This window comes from Corvus hawaiiensis, chromosome 2 (genome assembly GCF_020740725.1).
Source record: "Corvus hawaiiensis isolate bCorHaw1 chromosome 2, bCorHaw1.pri.cur, whole genome shotgun sequence".
In the NCBI taxonomy this organism is placed as follows: domain Eukaryota; kingdom Metazoa; phylum Chordata; class Aves; order Passeriformes; family Corvidae; genus Corvus; species Corvus hawaiiensis.
Window position 1 is genome coordinate 91,342,195 of NC_063214.1, and position 22,058 is coordinate 91,364,252.

Sequence of the window (22,058 nt, forward strand, 5' to 3'; positions counted from 1 at the left end):
AGATATTTCTGAAGTAAGTGTGGGTTTTTCTGTGTTTTTCTATTTATATGTAAGATCATACGTGCGATCAGCTGTCAAGAAACTATTGCTTTTACAAGAATAATCGTAGAATCACATGTCTGCAGAAAGATTTAATTTAAATGTAATTGTGACATGTTTTACAGTATTTTAACTGTATTCAGTACATACTCAATAATGCAAATACATAATCCACTATTATACTTACCACAGAATCACAGAAGGGCTTGGTTTGGAAGGGGCCTTTAAAAGTCATTAGTCCAAACCCCCTGCAATGAACAGGGACACCTTCAGGTTTCTCAAAGCCCTGTCAAAGCTGATCTTGAATGTTTCCAGGGATGGGGCATCTACCACCTCTCTGGGCGACCTGTTCCAGTGCTTTAGCACCCTCATTGTAAAAAATCATTTTCCCTTTATCTAATCTGAATCTACCCTCTTTTAGTTTTAAATCCATCCCTCCTTGTCCTGTCACTACAGGGTCTATTAACAAGTTTGTCCCCATGTTTCTTATGGACTCCCTTTAAGTACTGGAGCTCCTGTGTGGTCACCAGGAGGCTTTCTCCTTTCTAGACTGAATAATCCCAATTCTCTCAGCCCTTCCTCATAGGAGAGGTGCTCCATCCCTCTGATCACCTTGGTGCCTCTTGTCTGGACTTGCTCCATCAGCCCTGTGTCTTTCCTGTGCTCAGGACCCCAGAGCTGGATGCAGCACTCCAGGTGGGGTCTGAGCAGAGCAGAGCAGAGTGGCAGAATCTCCTCCCTCACCCTGCTGGCCATGCTGCTTTTGACGCAGCCCAGGGTATGACTGCTTTCTGGGTTGTGAGTGCACATTGCTGGGTCATGTCTAGCTTTTCACCCGCCAGTACTTGGAGAGTTGATTTCTGAAGTACATCCTACATCTCTTGAAAAAAGGGTCTCTAGTTAGAGATGCCCTTTGCAAGATCAAGCTACAATGCAAGTTCAGTCTTTCTAGTAAAGAACATTGAACAACTATTTCACTTACATATCAGGTGTGATGCCTTAGTAAGAGAGATACAAATTTTAACTACTATTCCATTGGGGTTTGTATTTGTATGCTATGATGTGATTTCTTAAGAGTTTTGTCTTGGAAACACTATGTTTGAGACCCCTGGTGTTTACTTCCATAATGTGGGGACTTATCTGTGGAACAGATTATATATTTGTTCTCCAGATTTGGGATATAGACTCATAGTCTATAGAGAAGCTTTTATGAATGTTTCCCCCTGCCCTTTTCTTTTTTACACAGAAATAATTTGACTGTAGTAGATGCCATAATGGTACAAGGACAAGGAACAACTGAGAGCTTGAAGGTTGCAGGCAAACCTCCTGGTCCAGGAAGTTCTTTACGCTTTAAAATCACAGAAGCATTATTAAAAGACTGTTCAGAAAGTGAGTACTTCTTGAGCTAATATGCTGAACAGAAAAGAAATCTTATTTTATGTGTAAAACTTGAAATGTGTGGAAATACTTTTCCCCTCTTCTAGTGCCCCAGAAATTCAATTCCTTTAAATGCATTAAAATTGCTACTTTATTTAGGCAGAATACAAAATGTATTATGTTTTTCATTTTAACATGAAAACTAGGAAAGATAAAACAGAAGCTCTTTGTCTACTAAAATTCAAGACAGAGGAGGTAAAGATCTGGGCATATTTACTAGCAAAATCTCTAGCTCCTAAATTTAATACAAATTGGATCATGGGTGCAACTTTGTGTACTTCTTTTCCCCACACCTTCATAGTCTTCCCTCACACCTTCATAGCCATTGGGGAAGAAAGATTGGGTACGTTCCTTGATGAAAAATTAAATTCCAGGCAGATTCTACTCTGAGATCAGAGAGAGGTTTTCTGCTCTGTGGCCTCAGGCTTACTTCTGAGAGGAGAGCTGAGAGTACATACATTACCTAACAAACTGGTAAAAGAGTTTTAGTTGTACCTGGCATTAAAATCTGTTGTGCTACTTTGCAGTCTTCCAGACATTTCTAAGGTGCTATGTTAATTATTATCTGACATTGTTCTGCTTTTTTTGAGGGGTGAGTAAGAAAACTTGAAATAAAACTTAGTCATTACCTTTTACCTGTTGTGATTAGGGATTTTTTTGCTAATAAGACGTGTTGTTAAGCCATGTATTTTTAAGACACACAAAGAAAAAGGAACAACCTGTTTTAATTCTTCTCTTGCTGGGACTATTCACATAATACCACAACATTAGGCAGTACATCAAAGAACTTTGCAACTTAGGTGATATCTTTGTGGGGTCTCAGTGCTGAGAGAAGTTAGGGGGTTTTTGGTTTTTTCCCTCATGAGTTAGAGGGCTCTGGAATTGTACAAGTGCCCTACCTTGACAGTGATGGGAATCTGGCTGCAGAGATATGTTTCCTACAAGTTAAAGTTTCCAAGGACCTTGCTAGTCCCCCTTATGCTGTAATACTGACAGAACTCTCTTCTGCTGTAGAATATGAATATAGTGAAGGATATCTGCTTAGCATAACACTAACCACTGCTGTTTGCTTCTAGAAATGAAATACAAGGAGCCGAATTTCACACTGAGAAGAACATTTAAAGTGGAAAATACAGGGCAGCTGCAGATTAATGTGAAAACTATGGAAATCAGTGGCTACACATGTGAAGGATATGGATTTAAAGTAGTTAACTGTCAGGAATTTGCACTAAGTGCCAATGCCTCTAAAGACATTGTCATATTGTAAGTGTTTTTTCTTAAATCTAAATGGAGTGTTGCATTTGGAATTTTAATTTTGTTTCAGAGAAAAAGTCCCTTGGTTAAATTCTGAGGGCTTTTTACTGAAGTTTGAGTGTATGGGGGGTTTATACAGTATTACACAACTATGACATTTTCTCTCTTCTTGCAAACACTATTTGATTTTTCATACCATGTTTTTGTGACTGGCTATAGTATTACTTCTATTACTATCCAGTAAGTATAACTTGCTGTGCTGGAATATGTTACTATATGGGGTTATATTAATTTCCCTCTTTTGACTTGTGAATGCACATGGGACCTAGACCTACATATCGCTTTGGTGCATTGCAGTATGTAGAAAAGAGCCTTTGGTATAAGGATTGTTATTGTAATGCACAGCATTTTAGTCTTGAATATTTTGTCTGCTGCCTTAATGATAATGTTTGTAATTCTGTCTGTTTTTATTGTAAAAAAATCTCTGCACCAAACACTGATCTTTTAACAGTGCTTTTTTGTAAAGTTAACTATTCAGAAAATGGTATCTAAAAAGTTCAGAAGCTGCTTCTGTTCTGCAAGTGGATGTATGAAATATTGCTGCAGTGAAATAGTATTTCACTAGTATTTCTGCACAATTTTAGTTTGTGATGAGACTGTGACGTAGTGGTGATGCTTTTGAAAAGTCACGTTTGTGACTTAAAGGTGAAGTGTTTAAAATATTTATAGCTCACATAGTAGTTGGTTCCATTACTTACTTAGATCTGCTGTTAAATTTTTACTGCATTCACAGCTTTTATTAAATGGTGGTAAAACTTTATTTTCAGTTATTATAACTTTGTATGGTACCTCAGGAGTAATCTAGTATCAGATGTGTTAAGCATAGGTGTTAATGAACATAGTCAATTACATCACGGAGATTTGAAAGATACACAAGTATTTTTAGGCTGTGTGGTAATTGGTTGAGTTACAGGTTTTTTAATTTGTAATTTATGTTATAAAAATTGCCTCAAACCTTTGCACTGTTCATATGGAAAGTTCTAATGTGCTTTATGCTGTTTCCAGGTTTACACCAGATTTCACTGCTTCCAGAGTTATACGTGAATTAAAATTCATCACTGCGGGAGGCTCTGAATTTGTATTTATCTTGAATGCATCGCTTCCATATCACATGTTGGCAACGTGTGCAGAAGCACTGCCCAGGCCCAACTGGGAACTGGCACTGTACATAATCATCTCAGGAATAATGAGGTAGTGTGTGTGTGTGTGTGTGTGTGTGTGTTTGTTCTTACCGTGGTACAGGCACGAACTACCGCTGCTCGAGCACGGGTTACGGAGAAGCACGTGTGTATTCAGCACATGCAGTAATTGTTGTAAAATAAAATAGGCTAAAAGGAGATCAAATTAATAAACACTCCTATAGATTGAGCCTGAACTGTTTAAGGCAGAGGACTACTGACTTTCTGCTCAAACCACGGACAAAATAATACACTTCTTGCTTGAACCGATTTTCTTAAGTGAGATACATACTCCTGTTAGTCCTGATAATCTGTAGGGGTTTTGATAAATAAGGCAAACTTGAAGCATATTAGGTATTAAAGCACTGTTGGCAGTGAATTCTTGTAGAAATGTAAGCATCCTTCTGGAGTATTGTGCTTTAGAGGGATATGAGGCAGTGACTGTAATGAGCTTAGCAGATGCCTTGGATGAATTTAACTTTGCTGCCACTTGTTATGTGACAGACAACTGGTGATACTAATAATGGGATTTCTAAGAACCTGAAGGACATTGTTTGCAACACTGCACACTCACAGGTTATGTAGTAGGATATCAATGCATGTTTTTCCTCAGCAAACAGATGTGTCAATTATACCTTGTTGAATTAGGAATTGAAAATGCCACCATTTTCATAGCCTTAACCTCTACTTACCTTTATTTGAAATTAGAAGTTGTAAACCCTGTGTCCCTTCTCACCTCTTGGATATGAAACACCTTACTCCACTGCTTTTGTGCAGAGAAAACCCTAGCTTGGAAACTTACCAGTATGAGTTTTTACCTATCAGTAGCAACAAATGCTGGTTTTCTTTTCATTAGTGTTAAGTTTATATCTTAGTGTGAAATGTATTGGCGCTGTAGATGCCTCTGAAGAAAAAGTGTTCTTTCTGTGTGCTGCAAATCCAAAGCATTATCACATACATGTCATATTCCTTTTTTTTTCCCCCCCCCACAGTAAGTTACTGGCTCTTCCATTTTGCAAATGTTCACTTAGGTTGTCTTTCCTTGTAGGGATTAACAAAAGAAATAGAGAAGATAAAGTTACAGCCCACTTCATTTTCTTTTTTGACTCTTCAGCACTTTCCTAAGTAATGCAGTGTTTAGTGAGTAAAGTGCATTTCCCAAAGTAAGAGGAAAATTTCTGTTATTTAGGAAATTTTGTGTCATCGCTAACACTGCATTACTTAAAGTGCTGAGTGAGTACTTGTGTGGTCTCCTTCTATATATGTGCTAGAAATGTATAGGCTGAGTTTGTTTTTAGTTCTTTGACAGAGTAAGTGATGTTTGTCAGCTCCTAAGTGTAGTTTGCTTGGATAATTTTATATGTGCTGTATTTGTTAATTAGACTTTACAAAGAATAGAGAATACTAACCCCTTCCCTTACTGTACCTTTTTCTAAAAAATACAAAAATACATCTTAGCAGCAAACTAGAGAAGATTTCTAATATATTTCGTAATAGTCCAAGATTTCTGTGCATAAACTGCCTCTAACTTTTAGGATGCCATCATGTATGTGTTTGCTAGTTGCCTCTAGAATAACTCTTCCATATCATTGCGAAGTTATCCTTAATTTCTAGGAGTGAGCACTAGGAGTTTATATAGTCTGTGTTTTTTATCTTGATAAGGTGTTGTTTATTTTGGCCTACCATAAATCACTATTGGTTTGAATAGTTACATGCTTGTGGCTCCAAGTTTTGAAGTCCAGCTTGCTTTCTTTCGGATTTATACACTGGGCATCTAGCTTCCATTCTCAGTGCTGGTGATTTGCATATCATGCCAATCTTGTGTATGTTATATTTCTGTCAGACGAAATTGTGGTTTGGATGCAATTTTCAGTGTTTTCAGTACAAGACACAAACTTTCTGTCCTGTGTGATTGGAGTTGTTAGTTTTTAAATGCTCAAAACTAAGAAATAAATCCTTAGATGACTGCCTTTCTTCTCTGCAGTGTACTCTTTCTCTTGGTAATTGGAACAGCCTATCTAGAAGCTCAAGGAATTTGGGAGCCATTTAGAAGACGCTTGTCCTTTGAGGCCTCAAACCCTCCCTTTGATATGGGAAGGCCACTTGATCTCAGGAGAATAGTTGGAATTTCATCTGACGGAAAGTAAGTAAATGTTCGGGCTTCTTGTGGTACTTTTCCAATTTATTTCTTCTTTAGTTATCAGGCCAGTAAGAAAGTAATACTGCTCTGTAGAACAGGTGAATGAATAAGCAGATCCTCACAGTTGCTTATAAAAAGATGACTCAAATGAAAAGATGAATTTTGTGATTGTGAGGAATATTCTTCTTTTGGAAAAAAAAGGAAAGAAAAAAAAGAAATCCACCAAAACCCAAACCCTGCCAAGTTTCCTGTTAATATTTTCAAAAATGAAATGTATAGACTGCAAAAAAAATTTCAGGCCAGAAGTTCCTACCTTAGGTGTCTTAAGTAAAGATTGTCTCCTTTCAGTGTTCCCTTCATCATTTATACCAACAGTTATTTTACTGTGTTTTCATTCCTATGTACAGCGGGCAAGGGAACAGGAAATGGTAAAGCTACTGATTTTCCAAACCAGTTTTAGGCATTTTTGCTGGTCGTAAGCCTAGAATAGTGTAGTTCAAGGCTTCTTTTGGATATAGTGATTCTCTTTTCATGGTGAAGAATGGAAACATTGTTGAGTATGTTTCAACATGTGTTATTCTTCCAGCTTGAATACACTTGGATCGGATTCTAATCACAGTTCATCCAGAGGAATTTATGGAGCAGGCAGTTCGTCATCACGATCCAGTGCAGGGAATCATAAGCAATGCAATGCAACAGCACACCTTCACAGCAATAGAAACGCACCTGATGTTGAAAACATCAAATCCAAAACCAATTCAACTATACCTAACAGGACTTCAGCACAAGCAGCTTCCATGCAGTCAGTGAACAGAACAGGCCCCTTTACCTTGGATTCAGGTGCCACAGCTCAGACTCATGCCGCAGGCAAAAGAGCCAAGGGAACAAGGCAGAACCAGCAGCTGATGCAGCAGCAGACACCACCTTTGGCAGAGCAGCCCCTCCAGCAACCCCCAGCATCCGGGCCCCAGCAGCAAGAGCAACAGACTGAAAGTGCTTTGCCACAGCTCCCGCTTCTCGGCCCATCTCATGGCGAATGTGCCAGCAGCAGAAGGCACAGCTCGGAGGATTCAGATCTCACTGGGCTCATAGAAACTATGGAAAAAGACTTTGACCACCCAGAATCCCCTTCCCCTGATGTGTTTACAGAACAGCCCCCATCTCCACTAGCAAAAAACAAAGGTAATACAATTCTGCTTTAATGGAATGATTCACTGTGTAAGCCACAGGACAAGATTTAGTCAGCTGTAAAGGTCGTGTTTTCATAGTGTGGAAAGGGAGCAGCGTTTCTCTGCACTTCCCTGCCCTGCGCTGTGTCCCTGTGTCTTGAACACTTGTGTTACCTTATGGCAGTGAAGTTCACTGTGTGGTGCTAGCTTGTCATTCTTCCTGCAAAAACAGTGGCATGTTTTGATGAAAGCAGGTGTGAATATCTAGACACCTGATTCTATGAAAAAGAAAAATGCTTTTTGTTGCCACTTCTTTGCCTTTGGGTTGGCAGCTGTCCCTCCCACCTCCATCGTTTGGACTTGGGGCTCAGGGCTAAGGAAGGGAAAAGGAAGTTGTCCTAGTGTATTGTGAAAAGTGAGGCAGGGAGGAGGGGTAGAGAGAGAGATGGATAAATAAACCCATCTGGTATTGTTTGGGAATGGAATTCTTCATGTCCAGACTTGCAGTTGTAGAAAATCCTTAATGTCAGGTGGTCAGCAAATTAATATAAGGCACCTGTGTCTATATATTGCATTCATTTTTGGATGAGGCTAGAGTTGAGTTGGACTTGTTTATCAGTCTTTCCGGTTATGTAGTGCTTAAAATAATGTACTGAATTTCATACATTAGATATGTTTAGACTTTTGAAATTATGTCAATTATTTCCTTCTTATGAACACTTTGTTAGAGTAGGATTTCTAATTATGATTTTTGTATTAGCTATTTCAGTTGCATCTCAGAGTTACTTGATTATTTAATCTTAATGTGTTTATTTCTAAATTATTTTTCACTTTTAGCTACCAACACTTGTACAGAATTGGCACTGGTACTGTGTTGCTTATTAGAGATAAAGTTAAGAAACTTAGTCGTGGGAAGGCGTATAAACACTGCACCATCTGTGAGATCATGCACCACCAAAGAGGAAGGCTTCACTCTGTTAGGTGGTAATGAGTAGAAAGTTCGTAATTAGTTCAGAGTGGATGCTAGGATGCATTTGGACTTTCAAAGTGGAGACTCTGAAGTGATGAGACGTTTTGGTGTCTTGCTGAAATAATACTACTCTGTTTCTGGGCTGTTTTGTTTTTAGTTTTCACAGCGGGAGGTGGCTGGGAGAATTAAGAGAACTGCCATCAGTTTGTCAGGTGTTCATTCCGTAAAGGCTAAATGGGACTCCAGAATGTGATGTGATGTGATGGTAGGGAGGTTTTATGGACAGTGTCCGTGTTGGCAAACAGTGCAGTGTTGGAGCTCTGGAAAGCAAAGTGTCTGGTAGTGAGGATGCTACATCCTCATGGGTTACATATGAGCGGGTGTGCAGTGGACTGATCCAGTGTATGTACTGAATGCCTGAAGGCACTTTTGGAGCACATCTTCCATTTCTAGCTCCCCTTAAGAAGCAGCCCTTGCACTTGAGAGCTTTTTGTGATGCAGCTGCACACAGTACATGAAGACCACCACGCTTGGTTTCAAAAGCGAATTCCCGCTCCATATAATGTAGTGTGCCCATTTCCATCTGTCCTCTTTAAAATGTAAAAATGTAAAACCATAGGGGGAGTTCCATAATCTATCAGTACCTACATACACACATGGGTATTCATCTTTAGATAAGTATTTAGAGCTAATCACAAACATTTGCAGAAGCAGCAGCTTCTGGACTAAAACTGTCATAAGACCCTGTGCAGAATTCCTGTCTTTATAGTCTTCTGTTTCAGCTTCCAAATACTTGGGTCCTAGCAGACTGCTGCGGAGGCTGCATTAGATTTTTGTTAAACATCTGCTTTATGTTACATTTTAATGTCATGATAACATTTTATATAGATTTTCTAATTATGAACATTGAGCTGTTTAGCAATCCTGAGTGTAGATTACATTTTAAGCAAATTTTGGAATGAGGCCTTCTGAGGCACAGCCAAAATGCCCTCAATATGCTGGAAGCCAACCTTGAAAAAATTTTTATAGGAAGATTTACTTGTATTTACATATCTATTTGCATTCACGCTAAAAAGAATATTTTTATCTCCAATATTTTTGTTGTTCTAGGTACTGAAAACACTGATACTTATGTCTTAAAAAACAAAGTTTGAAGGCACTGATATGTATCTGGTATTGGCTAAAATACTGAAGGCAAGTTTCTGGTTTGGTACAAACTTTACCATTTTGCCATATAAAGTATAACAGCTGTCATGGTGCTTCCAGTCTCAATTCCAGCTCAATCTATTACATATTCCAGAAGAGGCAGAATCCAGTTACTTGAGTACAGCAACAGCACAGGTTACTTGAGTCTTTATTTGAGAGAACAGTTAAATCCATTGAGGAGGTTGTATGCAGGCACTGTGTGGCTCATAAATGAGAGTGCTTATTCTGAAGAGTAGTATCTTAAGAAAGATCCTATGAGTAAAGGCACATACTACAGCTAGTAAGACATGAGAATGTTGTGAAAGCTCATATCCTGTGAGAGCGTAGCAGCAGGCGATGCTCATGAAGACTCCACACACACACGTACACAGTTGCTCTGTGTTGAGAACAGTACACGCTGTAGGAATAAAATACGTCAGGAGGAGAAAGTATAATTGGTGTGAGATTTTCAGGCATTGGTAGTTTGGGTTTTTTACCTCTTTGCTAGACAAATACTGTTAGTGGTTTTTCTCATCCACACTAACCTTATTTCAAGTTTGTGTTTTGTTGGATTTTTTTTCAACTGACAAGTGTGCTGATCATTTCTGTTCTTCATTTGTTTGCCATGAAGAACATGGCCATCCTCAGAAGTTTATGCTTAATGTTACGTGGTTAAACTGTCAAATTGGATTCTATGGTGTTTAAAAGGAATGCCAGGAACAGAGCAGAGAGGACTTATAGGCAACCAGGTGCCCACATCCACAGGCAATGGGGACACGGCTCAGGAGTGTAAATGTGATAGTGGAGTTCAAGGTTCTTCTTTTGCTCACATTTGGTGCAAAGGGGTAAAAGAGGTTGGTGTGTCATAACAGGCAACAAACTTCAGAGGCTTAATCACATGGGATGGCCTCCAAAATGAAGGGAACTAGCCCATCTCAGAGTACTGCTGCTGAGAATCTGAAGCACCTTTATCTTTCTAGGAAAAGGGAAAACAATTCAGCGCAAGGCTAAGCCACAGAAGAAGCGGGAAGAAAAGGACAGAAGAGGGAAAGGAAAGCAGCAGGAGGATGAGCTGAAGGATTCCTTGGCAGATGATGACAGTTCTTCAACCACAACAGAAACCTCCAACCCAGATACAGAACCACTTCTCAAAGAGGTATGGCACTGGTGAAAAAAGGAGGCCCTTGTGTAGCCATGTGTCACCTGTTGGAGTAGGAACACAGTCTCTTTCCCCCACACCATCCTCAGCTTTCATATAATACCTAACAAAGGAAGAATGTTAATTAAAAATCACTTTTCCCGATTCTTGCCTTCACTCTGTATCAAATCTGCACCTCTGAGTGTGAACATGCTTGAGTCCTGTAGTCTCAGGACTAAAAATTCCCAGGTGACTGTGGCTTGAATAAGCCAGCAGCTATCAGCAGCATCGTGGTAATTGTCTCCTGGCCTGTTCTATTTGCAGAATAAAACACCAAAGTGTGGACACTAATTTCATTCAATAATTGAGGTTCATGCTAAATCCATGCCTTTTGTCAATTACAAAGGCTCAGATCAATGGTGCTAACTTGTCAGCACATAGGTAACTTAATTACCTTATACAATACCCCTACCTTTATTTAACTTACTTAGCTCACGTGATCCAAGGTAATAAACTAAAGTCTACAATTTCTGTAGTGGTTGGATTGCCATAAATATTTTGTCCTAAAGCAAACTCTGACTAAACAAAGCAGAGGTAATGGCAAAGGGAAGAAAACCAAGCCTAAATTTTGGTGTCTTAAATTTGAACTTTGTAAAAGACAGGGATTATAGCTGTGGGGGAAAAAAAAGGAAATCCGTGTGATATATTTTAAAGGTTATAGTTTAGTAAGTTGTCACTTGAAAATTACTGTTGATTTTTTCAGGGTAGCTATTTGAGGATATACTTGTATTTAGAAAGTCTTAGAAGTGTGGTTAAAGAAAATAATAAATTGAATGGTGAAGTTGCTCATATTATTTGCTTTGTTGAAGAGTCTATTTTAGGTGGCCTGGACTGCATGCAGCAGATGCAGTAAAGGTCTCAGTACAGAGCTAGCATCTTACTCAGTAGACTCAGAGGCTGTGGCCAGGGGAGCTGTGTATTTGCAAACATCAGATCTGCTCGAAGCTCATTAATTTGCTATTTTGATTTCTGCTTCTCAAAATAGAAAAAATACAAACCATATTTTATGGGTAAACTCTAAGTCATAAAAAGAGACCTTCAGTACTGCAAAAAATGCACGTTTTCCAACAGCATTCTTTTCTTAACCTTCTTTGTTATGCGTGTTCTGATGCAAGAGGGCAGCTTGCTTTTCATGATTATTAACATGTCATTATGTCTTTTACAGGAACCTGAGAAACAAAAGGGAAAAGTTGTAGCAGAAAAACCTGAAAATGAAACAGTCCCAGTAAAACAGAAAACCAAAAAAGTGCTTACAAGTATCAAGAAAGAAATCCCTGTAGATGTGAAAACCAGGTAAGCATAATGAAGGCTTTTTAGTAGGGAAAGTATCATGTTTAAAGGGAAGATGGATTGATAAGAATAACTGTATTTGACTGTTGTGGCTGCTAGTTTGGCACATGCCAACAGGTACCTTTAAGTAGCTTCGTCTTCCTTCCTGATATCAGGGAGGAATATCTGAAGCTTGCAAATAATAAATTACTTAATGGAAATACAGCACGTAAGTGAGAGCTAAATCCAGCAATGAAAATCAGGCAAAGCAATGTTAAGGTTTTTATAACAGGTACTGCATACAAAAAGTGGGGTTAATGTTTCTAGGGGCAGCACACTGAGCCCACGTTAATGTGAGTGCCTTCAGCTGCCCTTGGTGAAACTGCAGCCATGGTTTCCTTTTTCATCATAGAGTAAGGTCAGTTTTGGATACATTATTAAAGGAGGATGCGGCCACTGCCAGTCCCTGTTCCTTACTGGCATGTGGTTGATTGCAGAGTAGAAATAAGAGGAAACATGAAGAATCTTAATCTTATTATAGCTAGTTCATTCCAAAATAGTATTATGAAATCAGATTGGTGTCCAAGTGCCACAAAAGTAAACTTTACCAAACAGAGGTATGGTATATCAGCTGTGTTTTTCTTGTTGTAATTAATAGTAGTCTGAGTTTGTAGTTAGAAGAAATCAGTTTTCTTCAAAGTATTTCTGAAAACATTGCCTGGCAAAGTCTCCTCCTTATTTATTCTTACAGTTGTGTACTTTGCTTTATCTTACAACTCATGTGTTTATTACATATGACAGTTTTCAAAGTCCACAATGAAAGCTGGCTTGGAATTCTGCAAGAAACGGAGAAAACTGTTCCTCCCTAAAATGTTTGAGAGACAGAATCAAATACCTGGAGAAAAAGAGCAATATACAGCCAATTGAATTTGGTCGTGCATTTGAGCAGTTTTATGTTATTGGTTAAGAAACAATCCTGTACATTTAGGGCAATAGAATATTAGGAGCATGGGATCTAACAGAGTAGAAAAAGGGCAGTTGCCATTTCTTGTTGTCTCTGTATAATCAAATGGGTTTTGCGATCCTGGAGCTCCCGGGTGAGATCTGCTGCTGGAATGTGAGTGAGCCTAATACATGTGGGGAGCAGTGTGGGTAGAAAATGAGCCAGGGCTATGAAGGGTGGAGTTGCATATAGAAGAAATACAAAACTCTGATTATTCATAAGAAAGCCAAAGGAGACCAATATTTTGTGAGACAGTATGGCCTGTATATATTTTTTTTTCTTTTTAAAAAGTGCTTTTCAGTACTTCAATGCTTTAAAATAAAATAATTCTTTTTTCTTTCAGTCCCTTGGAATTGTCTTATACTCCCCCACTGGAAAACAAGCAGCGCAAAACCTTTCCATCCAAGATCTCTACACCACACCTTTTGTCAAGTGGCTCTAAATCAAGAAACCTCCCCAAAACGAGAGGTAGTCTGAAGGTGTTTTTTGTAAATGCCTCAATGATTTTATATCATTGTCTGTAACCCCTCTTGAGTGCTTAATTCTAAGTCTGGTATGAGAAGAAAGCTAATCAGTTTATTATCCACACGCTTGGTTTTTGTTTTGTTTTAATAGGTCCAAGCAGTAAGTTAATGGAGAACAGACCATCAGTATTAGCAAAATTTCTCCCCAGTGGTTCTGGACAGGAGTTAGGAAACACCAGCAGCTCAGAAGGGGAAAAGGATTCTCCACCACCAGAGTGGGACTCTGTGCCTCTCCACAAAGCTGGCAGCTGTAAGTAATCACTAGACAATGGCAGAATGAGTGTTCTGCAATTAATATCTGTAGATAGGCTTGATCTGTTTATAGATCTTCCTGTCTTTTCACTGCATAGCTGAACTCAGTTTTTCTGCTGTAGGCCCCCATATTGATAGCATCTGGTATGATTTGGGAGGTTTGAAAATGGTGTGGGCAGAACATGGGTCACTCTGCAGCTCTCCAGTGATGAACAGGATTCAGAAGCTGCTGGGGAAATTGAGAAAATGAGAATTACTGCTCAAAAAATATGTATTTTCTACAGTAGATGGGGTTTTGCCCATCAGGTCTGCTCCAGCCAAATTTGGAACTAATGAGATTATTTGTCCTTGAGAGGGAACACTGAAAACACCTTAATGCAGTGGTTAGCTTGGGACACTGTTAGAATCTTTTTGGTTGCATTGTAAATCCCTTGTGTGGGAAACAACTCATCTTCCTCCTGGTTGGTTGTGTTGCAAAATAGTCTCTCTGAAAATAAACAGTAAACCTGAATAACCACAGGTGAACATAGAGAAGGAGCTGCTGCTTCCATCACTGGGAGCAAACAGCCTTTCAGAATTCCTCCATTTGAACAGAAGGGATAGCAGAAGTTTGAGAAGCCTTTGCTGTAATGTAAATACTACAGGAAGATGTTCTGTGTTTCTCTTTATAGCTACAGACAACCTCTATAAGCTCTCTCTGCAAACCCTGAATGCAGACGCTTTCCTGAAGCAGCGCCAGCCCTCTCCAACACCCGCCTCTCCATCTCCCCCTCCTCCTCCCACATCCTTTGCTTTTGGGCCACGAGGAGGCACTTACAGCAGCATTGTGAACAGCAGCTGCAGCAAGTGAGTCCAGATCCTACCTCCTACTGATTTCCCAGGCACCAAGCACTTGTGGAACTGTGCTTAACAGAGGGCATCTCCCTATTCTCAGACCCATTTCCTCTTCCCATGGAAACTGCTTTTCTGCAGATACACCACTGTGCATATTTTGCCTTGCTGTACAGCTTGGTAGATCAGAAAAATGTGCAATGACATGAACTGTTGAGCTGTTATAAACATTTTCTTGAATGCTAGCTTTAATTGCTGGGTTTTTAATCAAACTGCTGAAGTCCAAAACCTTACTCTTTTTTCTCTCTATTTTTTGTTTGTTTCTCTTTTTAGTGAAACAAAAAGCAAGCAGCCCAATGGTACCAAACATAAACTGGCAAAGGCAGCTTCTCTTCCAGGCAGGAATGGAAACCCCACTTTTGCTGCTGTAGCTGCGGGTTATGACAAAAGTCCAGGTACTAGAACCAGTTTGGAGTTCTTAATAATTCTAAATATTTCCTGAATAGTCTGTTATTTTGCTGGGGTTTATTTTACTCCTTTTTTTGCATTCGTATTCTTGCAGGTGGCAGTGGTTTACCAAAGGTTTCTCCAAGCAAGACTGATGTTTCCAGCAATATCAGCATTTCCCACACAGTTGTTGACAGTGATGGCTCTGACAGGTAATTTTTATATTCTCTAGGCAAATACTTGGACCCCTAGAAAAGAAGATTGAGCTATTAATGGCATTTTGAAGGGAGTGACAGAATTCATTCTGCTTAGTTTTTTTTGCAACTATTTTTTAAAGTCTAGGCACAGCATCTCTCACCTTGCAGAAAAGTTTAGAAGTTGCAAGTGACTCAAAAGTAGAGAGGATGTTCTGGATGTGATGGGAACTTTCTCCTCCTCATTCCAAGTAACTCAACCATCTTGTGTTCCTGGGCATCCAAACAATGAGGAATCAGCTTGGCTCTCTCAGTACTGAGGAGGAGTGTGTACCAAGGTCACTTGAAGGTTCACAGGCAGAGTTCCTTTCTGTACAGCAATACTTTCCACTCCCCATTTTAACACCGAGACCAGAACTGTCAGTGGGCTTTGTGTTTTCAGTAGGAGCAGGATAGGGCTGCACTCAGTCACATTCCCCAAGGCATATCCCTTCTGATATTTTGGCAGTGAGCCCCTGTCTCAGTTGTAAAAAGCAGTAACCTTTCTGGAGTAGGAAAGAGACTTGAATTCAAGTTTCCATATGCAAAGGAATTGCTTTCTGAGTGAAGTTTGTGCGTTGAAGTTTTTGTTTGTTTTGGTGGATGTTTAACACTGGTTCCAGTTAACTCATCTGTTACTTTTAAGAAGCTTGTCCATGAGTGTATTTGTATTGCTTCCAAGTGACTGTAAATTTTATCTGCTTGAGAAAAAAAACTGTACTATGGCTTGGACTCCATGAGTTTTCTGAAAAACTGATCAAAAGAGCTATGCTCATATTTGATGCTCATTCTACAGATTAAAGAGCATTGTGTCTGTATTACTGTGTTACTCCAAGGTGAGTGTATACACAGGCAAATGATATTTCACCAAAATATTTTGTTAAAACAAAACCAAACTGATTTCCTAACTCATGATTGCCATTAAATATATATTTAGTAAATGTTTAACTATATCTTTTTATATAGCTATATATAAAAAGATATAGTTAAACATGCATGCACACATACATTTGTATATAGATTAGTAAGTTAATACTGTCAAGAGTACTGTGTTAATAAGTTGTGTATTGCCTTCCTGTTTCTCCATAAAATGTAGTTCGGGCTTGTGGAGTCCTATCAGCAATCCCAGCAGTCCCGATTTCACACCTCTCAACTCCTTCTCTGCATTTGGACACTCTTTTAACTTAACTGGAGGTGAGTTTTTCTGTTCAAGTATTTTTCTGTATTCAAATACAGGTAGAGAAATGTGTCTTCATTCCACTGGTCTAAGTACAGACAGTGTTTTCATCTTCACTCCCAAAAGGGAAGACTATGTAGGAAAGTGTGTTAAAAATTTGGTGGTATATTCTGTTTCACTCCACAGAAAGTCAGTGGAATCTCACATAATGTGTGGGCTGAGAATGCTTGGGTTTGGAGTTCCTCTGTTTCAGTAAAAATTCTTGATTTTGGGGATTTTTCTTAGTCTTCTTCCTCTCCATTCCTCCCTCTAAACTTTACAGTCCCACAAATGTGCCACAAGGCCTGTGGTTTCCTGAGCATAAACACCTGCCTAAAACCATGGCTCTGTTAAGTGAGGCAGTGGCCCAACCCTCGTGTTGCTTTCCTTTCGTGTTTTCCTGCAGTATTTGTATAGCTGCAGAATGAACTGATGCATGCTAAACCCAGCAGTTAATTACTGTATTTAAATATTTGGGTAAACTTCCGTAAATGAAATTGAGATGGGCAGGCCTTGGGATTGCAGGGCATGGATGCTCTGTGTACTTAGGAAGATTTGTGTACCATACTTGGGCATGTGGGGTGTGTTTTGAGGTGGCTGATAAGCAAAGCAAACTGCATGTGGCATCAGTGTCTGCTGAAAAAATGCTATCTACTGCAACAGTTTGATGTCTGCTGGAAATGCAAACAGTGGCAGCTGCTGCTGTGGGGTTCTTTTTTCTTACTCAGCAACACTTTGCACCCGTGGCTCTGAGGGACACCAGTAAAATACCCGGGATCAATTCCGTGTGGGAAGTGGGCGATCCACAACTGCTGGTGCTCCCTTTTCCTTCTCATAGCAGAGATGGGGTCGGGGCTGGGGCTCCTACCAGGAGTCACCTGGGAAGGGAGTGCTACAAAGCAAGTGAGTGCTGCAGTTACGGAGAGCTGCCAGGACTCTGAGTATTGCTGTGCTTAGGCTGGCACTGAGTTTCCCACAGCAAATGTCCAACTCTCTTTCCCCACTATAATCATGACTAACTTTGTAGCCCTGTCTGAGGCTGGTCACATGAGATGAGGTCTGTATTGTGTGACCTCTTCTAATCTCCCTGTAGCAGAACCTGCTAGAAAAATATGAGGAATAAGTGTGAAAAGTATTGTTCTTGGAAAAAGAGGAAGAGTAATGTACTCAGTTTTATTTCATTTTATTTTTAGAGGTTTTTAGCAAGCTTGGTTTAGCTCGATCTGCTTATGGGCAGGATGTTCAGAGAAACTGGAATGAATTCAATAATGTTCCATCATCCATCTGGGATCCTTCAGCTACAGATTCTGTACCCTCCTGGCCAACAAGCTCGAGTTCCCCAACTCATACAACTGCAGTAAGTATTCAGTCCAAATAGTGGTTTATTACTGTTACCAACCTGTTCTGTATGTGCCGTCTAATTTAATTCAGAAGAATTGAGGGTGAAAAGACATCAACTGAAGAATAAAGGAAGAGGGAATTTACACATATTCATCTTGGTGTAGTTAAGTTGACATGGCTGTTGGACAAAGAGTTATTAGTCCCTCACTTGCGGATGATGAATCCATGTACACTGTTTCCCATAAAAATATTTCTCACAAGAGCACCTTGCAGCACTTAGAAAAGTGTGATCTGCTCCCACATCCTTCAGGTTTGCTCCTGTGCCTTAGCTGGACACTGCATATGTCACTTCCAGTTTGATAGGCAGTTGCAAAATAGCCAATATGGTAACTTCCACACTTTGATTCTGCTTTCTGAATCCAGTATTGCACCTGTTTGTAAATTTAAAAAGGTCCCAAAAAAGCTATTAAAAGACCTTAAATATATTCTTTTCAGTATTCAGAAACACTAAAGGACTGAATATAAGGTGAAGTCTTTAAATTGACTGCTAATTTCGATGAAGGTTTTGAGTATAGCAAAAGAAGAAGAAGAAAACCCCCAACTTTACAGACTGTAGTGCTGCACTGTCATCCTTGTGTCAGACTAAAACTTACGCTGCAACAGCTGTCTTCACTGCCAGCTGAAATCCTTCTTCATGTTGACTTCTGAAAATGTTTTTGTAGTGAGTAAGAGGCAGTGTTTACTTCACCTGGGAGCAGTTCAGATGGAGTGGGGGAAGGTAGGGACAGGGGAAGCCAGAGAATGTCATACAGCTTCTTATAGACACAGGCTTGCTGATCATGTGGCTTGTCATGTGGCTACAACCAGAGCTGGAACCTCACTGAAACCATGTAAGGAAAGATGTTTGGATTTTGGTCACATGGAGGGCAGGTTTCTCAGCATTTGAAAGAGGGAGGGCTTGAGGACAACCAGAACAAGCTCTCTAGCTCCTATTTCCCAGCTGCTTCTGAAAAATTTAGCAGTGTGCTTCAAGAAGCATCAAGATGGAAGCCAGACAAATGGTATAGATGAAGTGTCAGCTACTCCATTTAAGTACTTTGATTTGGGAGGAGACATTTTAGGAGCTAACTCAAGGAGAAGATCACTTAATAAACAAGAAGCAAGCAGCAAACTGACTGAAATATTCAAAGCTGTTATAAATGACAGTGATATTTTCAAGTGCTTATGTCAAGCCGGAACAGGAAAGCTTGGCTTTTCCTGTTACTGAGCCTCCTTGCTCTAGGTGCCTGATAAGAGAGCAGGTACCAGGCCAGGGCCCTGCCCTTTCCTCTCTTCTGGGACAAGAGCCAAAGCCATTGTTGCAAACAGCACTTAGGCAGTGGCTTCTGTGTTACCCTTTTTTTCTAGGAAGGTTTCTGGAGAGTTGATTTTGATTGTTCTCCTTCCTTATTCCTCTTGCTTTCTCCTTTTATGCACAACTCTGCTTCTGTGCTAAGTGGCATTTGCTTTCTGGATCCCATCTCCCCTCAGCCTTGCTGCCTTGCTAGCACTTCTCCCCAAGTTTCTTTCTGACCACATTCCCCTACTCCCTGTTCCTCTATTTCTCTGTGTGTAGTTCTGCCTGCCAGCCACTTTGTACCTCCTTCCACTAGCTTTGAAAGGGCATAGCAGGTGCTTCTCTGCTGCTCCTTTCCTGGTTGCTTCTGATATATGAGCAAGTGCCTTTCTATCAGGACCTCCCAAACACTTTCGGGACAAGTAGGAACAAATAGTTCCTGGCTCTTGCCTGCAGCAGGAAATAGGGTGGACTTTTAGTGTGTTAGGGCTGGTGCCCGAGCAGCAGAGTGAGTGTTTCCTGCTTAGTAGTCTAATGCTTGTATAGCTTAAACATAACATTTATTTTTGTAACAGTAATAACTGTGACCCTGGTCTGGCTCAGCTTCTCAGTGACATTGGAGGGTCCTGATGATGTTGGCCTGCTTAACCTCCAAGTAATGCTCAAAACTCCTGTCAAGCCCTTGGTAGCAAATTCTGTGGTGTGTTAGCATCTAGCCAGTTTTGGGTATGATTAGACTTGAGCCTATCTTCTTCATTCCAGAGCAGAGAATAAAAACCTGAAAGGAAGAAATTCTCAGATTCTACCTTGTTTTCTTTCCTAAAGGGATTTTTATTTAAATCTTCAGATGCAGGGTACCCTGATACTGGTTAACCTTTAGTGTGTGTTATCTAAGGGCAGAGATCGTGGGAAAGGGGTGCCCTATCTCCAGCCACTAAATCCAAACATAAGGATGTTTGTACCTTACAGCACTTACTCAACAAGTCCACTGCCTTTTGGGTGTATCAAGTTTCCAATATATTTGCAGATTGAATTTACAGGATATGTACATTAAATCTGTTGACACTGGGGTATGTAGTGCCATAAGCCCACATGTAGCAGGTTCTGTGCTAATATTAGCAGAAAGTTATGCTAACCTTTCTCATCTCCATCTTTGGCTGCTTCCGGGTATCACTTTCCACCACACCACAGGTCAGGTTCCTCTGCTTGCTGTTTGCTACTGTTTGGCCTTTAGTAAAATACAGTTGACAGAACCTGGGCCTTGTGTTCCTGCATGTGTTCTCTAGGCTTGCTGTACCTGTCCTATATATCCCAGATGCATTTGTGATGTGCTGGAACTCACCTGCATCGGCACCATGACCATTTGTCAGAGATTTCCAAGTGTCAAGGACAGACTTTCTGGAATTCAATGATAAGTGGCCAATTCTCCTATCCCCTCTCCCTTCATCTGGAGAAAATTTGGATGGGGAAAAAGTATATACTGGGAATATGGGTTAGGTACAGTGGGACTGAACACAGGTAGATTCATCCAAAACAGACAGGTCTGACTACAGGGAGATAAATTTGCAAACAGCCAAAAAGATCAAAAAACAACTTTGCTGTTCCCTTCCATTGCATCTTGAATTTTGTTGGTTTTTTGATACTTAAACCATGTTTATCTGCCTCATTCTAACTGGTTTGTTTAAGCTTAAATGTTCTGGCCCTTGTGTGTTGAATACTCATAGTGCTTAATTTAGCAGTGGTGTGGGGATGTCTCAGCTCAAATGAAAACAGCTTGAAAGCCTGTAATGGACTGCACTCTGCAGCCCGTGCAGCTCCCGGAGTGTTTGGCTGCAGGAGCAGCGTGGTTCCTCTGGGCAAGCTCTTGTAAAGGGAGCTCAGAGCTCCATGTTGCAGTGAGGATGAAAGGGGTTCCAGAGCAGGCTTCTTGTTGCTGCTGCTCAGACAATTTTCTTTTTGGGGGGCTGTAAACAAGGTGAAAACTGAGGCTACCAAACTGCCACTTACCTTGTTCTGTCTTTACTGCAGTCGATCCTGGGCAACCCCAGTGGCCTGTGGTCCACCACTCCATTCAGCAGTTCCATTTGGTCAAGTAATCTCAACAGTGGCCTTCCCTTCACCACTCCAACAAACGCCTTGTCAGGCATCGATCTCATGGGTAGTGAAAACTCCGCCGCTGCTCCACCGCCACCCGCTGCTGCCACCGTTGCCAATCCTGCTGAAGACATGGGACAGACCTACAATCCTTGGAGAATTTGGAGCCCAACGATTGGAAGAAGAAGTTCAGATCCTTGGTCAAATTCACACTATCCTCACGAAAACTAAAGCAAAAAGAAAGAACTCTTACCCAGGTCATGATACAATTCTGAATGCAAATTTTTGAAACGTCATTTTCAGGCCATTGCTTCCCCCTGCCCCACTCCCCATGTCGGTCATGCTTTCATCACTCGCTCCTTTTTGAAGTCTGTCCTGCAGTATGGTAGTGTGAGATTGCAGATAAGCTTGGAAATGTCTGGATGTGGTCACAAATCCCAACTACAGCTGAAGCCTGTAAATATGAACAGTTTCACTGGTTTCATATTTTACCATCTTTATTTAGGAAACAATTTGAACTCTAAAATGGTCCTGGCATGCAATACTTTCATGAAAAGTTTGGGTTTTTAAATTTTTTCCAGTGTTATCCTCCAAGTTCTAATTTAAAATCAAAAGGCACTTTGTGCTAAAATGCAGAGTATTTTTTTAAAATAAGGCTGTCTTTGTTAACACAGGTTGTAAGAATGTAAAAAAGGAAAAAAATCAACAAAAAATACCAAGAAAACCAACACAAAACCTTAAGAGCAAAGTGGCTGAATGTAAGAGCATTCTGTTGAGACTGTAATACACTTTGTGCTGTTTGTACATTTGTAAACCTGAATGCATTTTTAAGTTGAACTGAAATGCACACAGCCAAGACTTGTGCAAGAAACAAGATACCAT

General features: G+C 40.2%; 1 protein-coding gene across 2 annotated transcripts in view; it reads left to right on the plus strand.

The window, feature by feature from the left end:
- The window catches only part of TMEM131 (transmembrane protein 131), a 93,951-nt gene extending 72,455 nt beyond the window's left edge, over positions 1–21,496 (plus strand). The window contains exons 27-41 of one of the 2 annotated variants that reach the window (XM_048325157.1): positions 1,286–1,428; positions 2,553–2,739; positions 3,796–3,981; positions 5,953–6,111; positions 6,695–7,290; positions 10,413–10,588; positions 11,796–11,923; positions 13,246–13,370; positions 13,518–13,676; positions 14,350–14,524; positions 14,843–14,964; positions 15,072–15,168; positions 16,286–16,383; positions 17,599–17,762; positions 21,111–21,496. In XM_048325157.1, the coding sequence (XP_048181114.1) occupies positions 1,286–1,428; positions 2,553–2,739; positions 3,796–3,981; positions 5,953–6,111; positions 6,695–7,290; positions 10,413–10,588; positions 11,796–11,923; positions 13,246–13,370; positions 13,518–13,676; positions 14,350–14,524; positions 14,843–14,964; positions 15,072–15,168; positions 16,286–16,383; positions 17,599–17,762; positions 21,111–21,407 (2,812 nt within the window). In that variant the 3' untranslated portion in view covers positions 21,408–21,496. The other variant, XM_048325168.1, reaches the window with a different exon arrangement.
- The last annotated feature ends 562 nt before the right edge of the window (positions 21,497–22,058 follow it).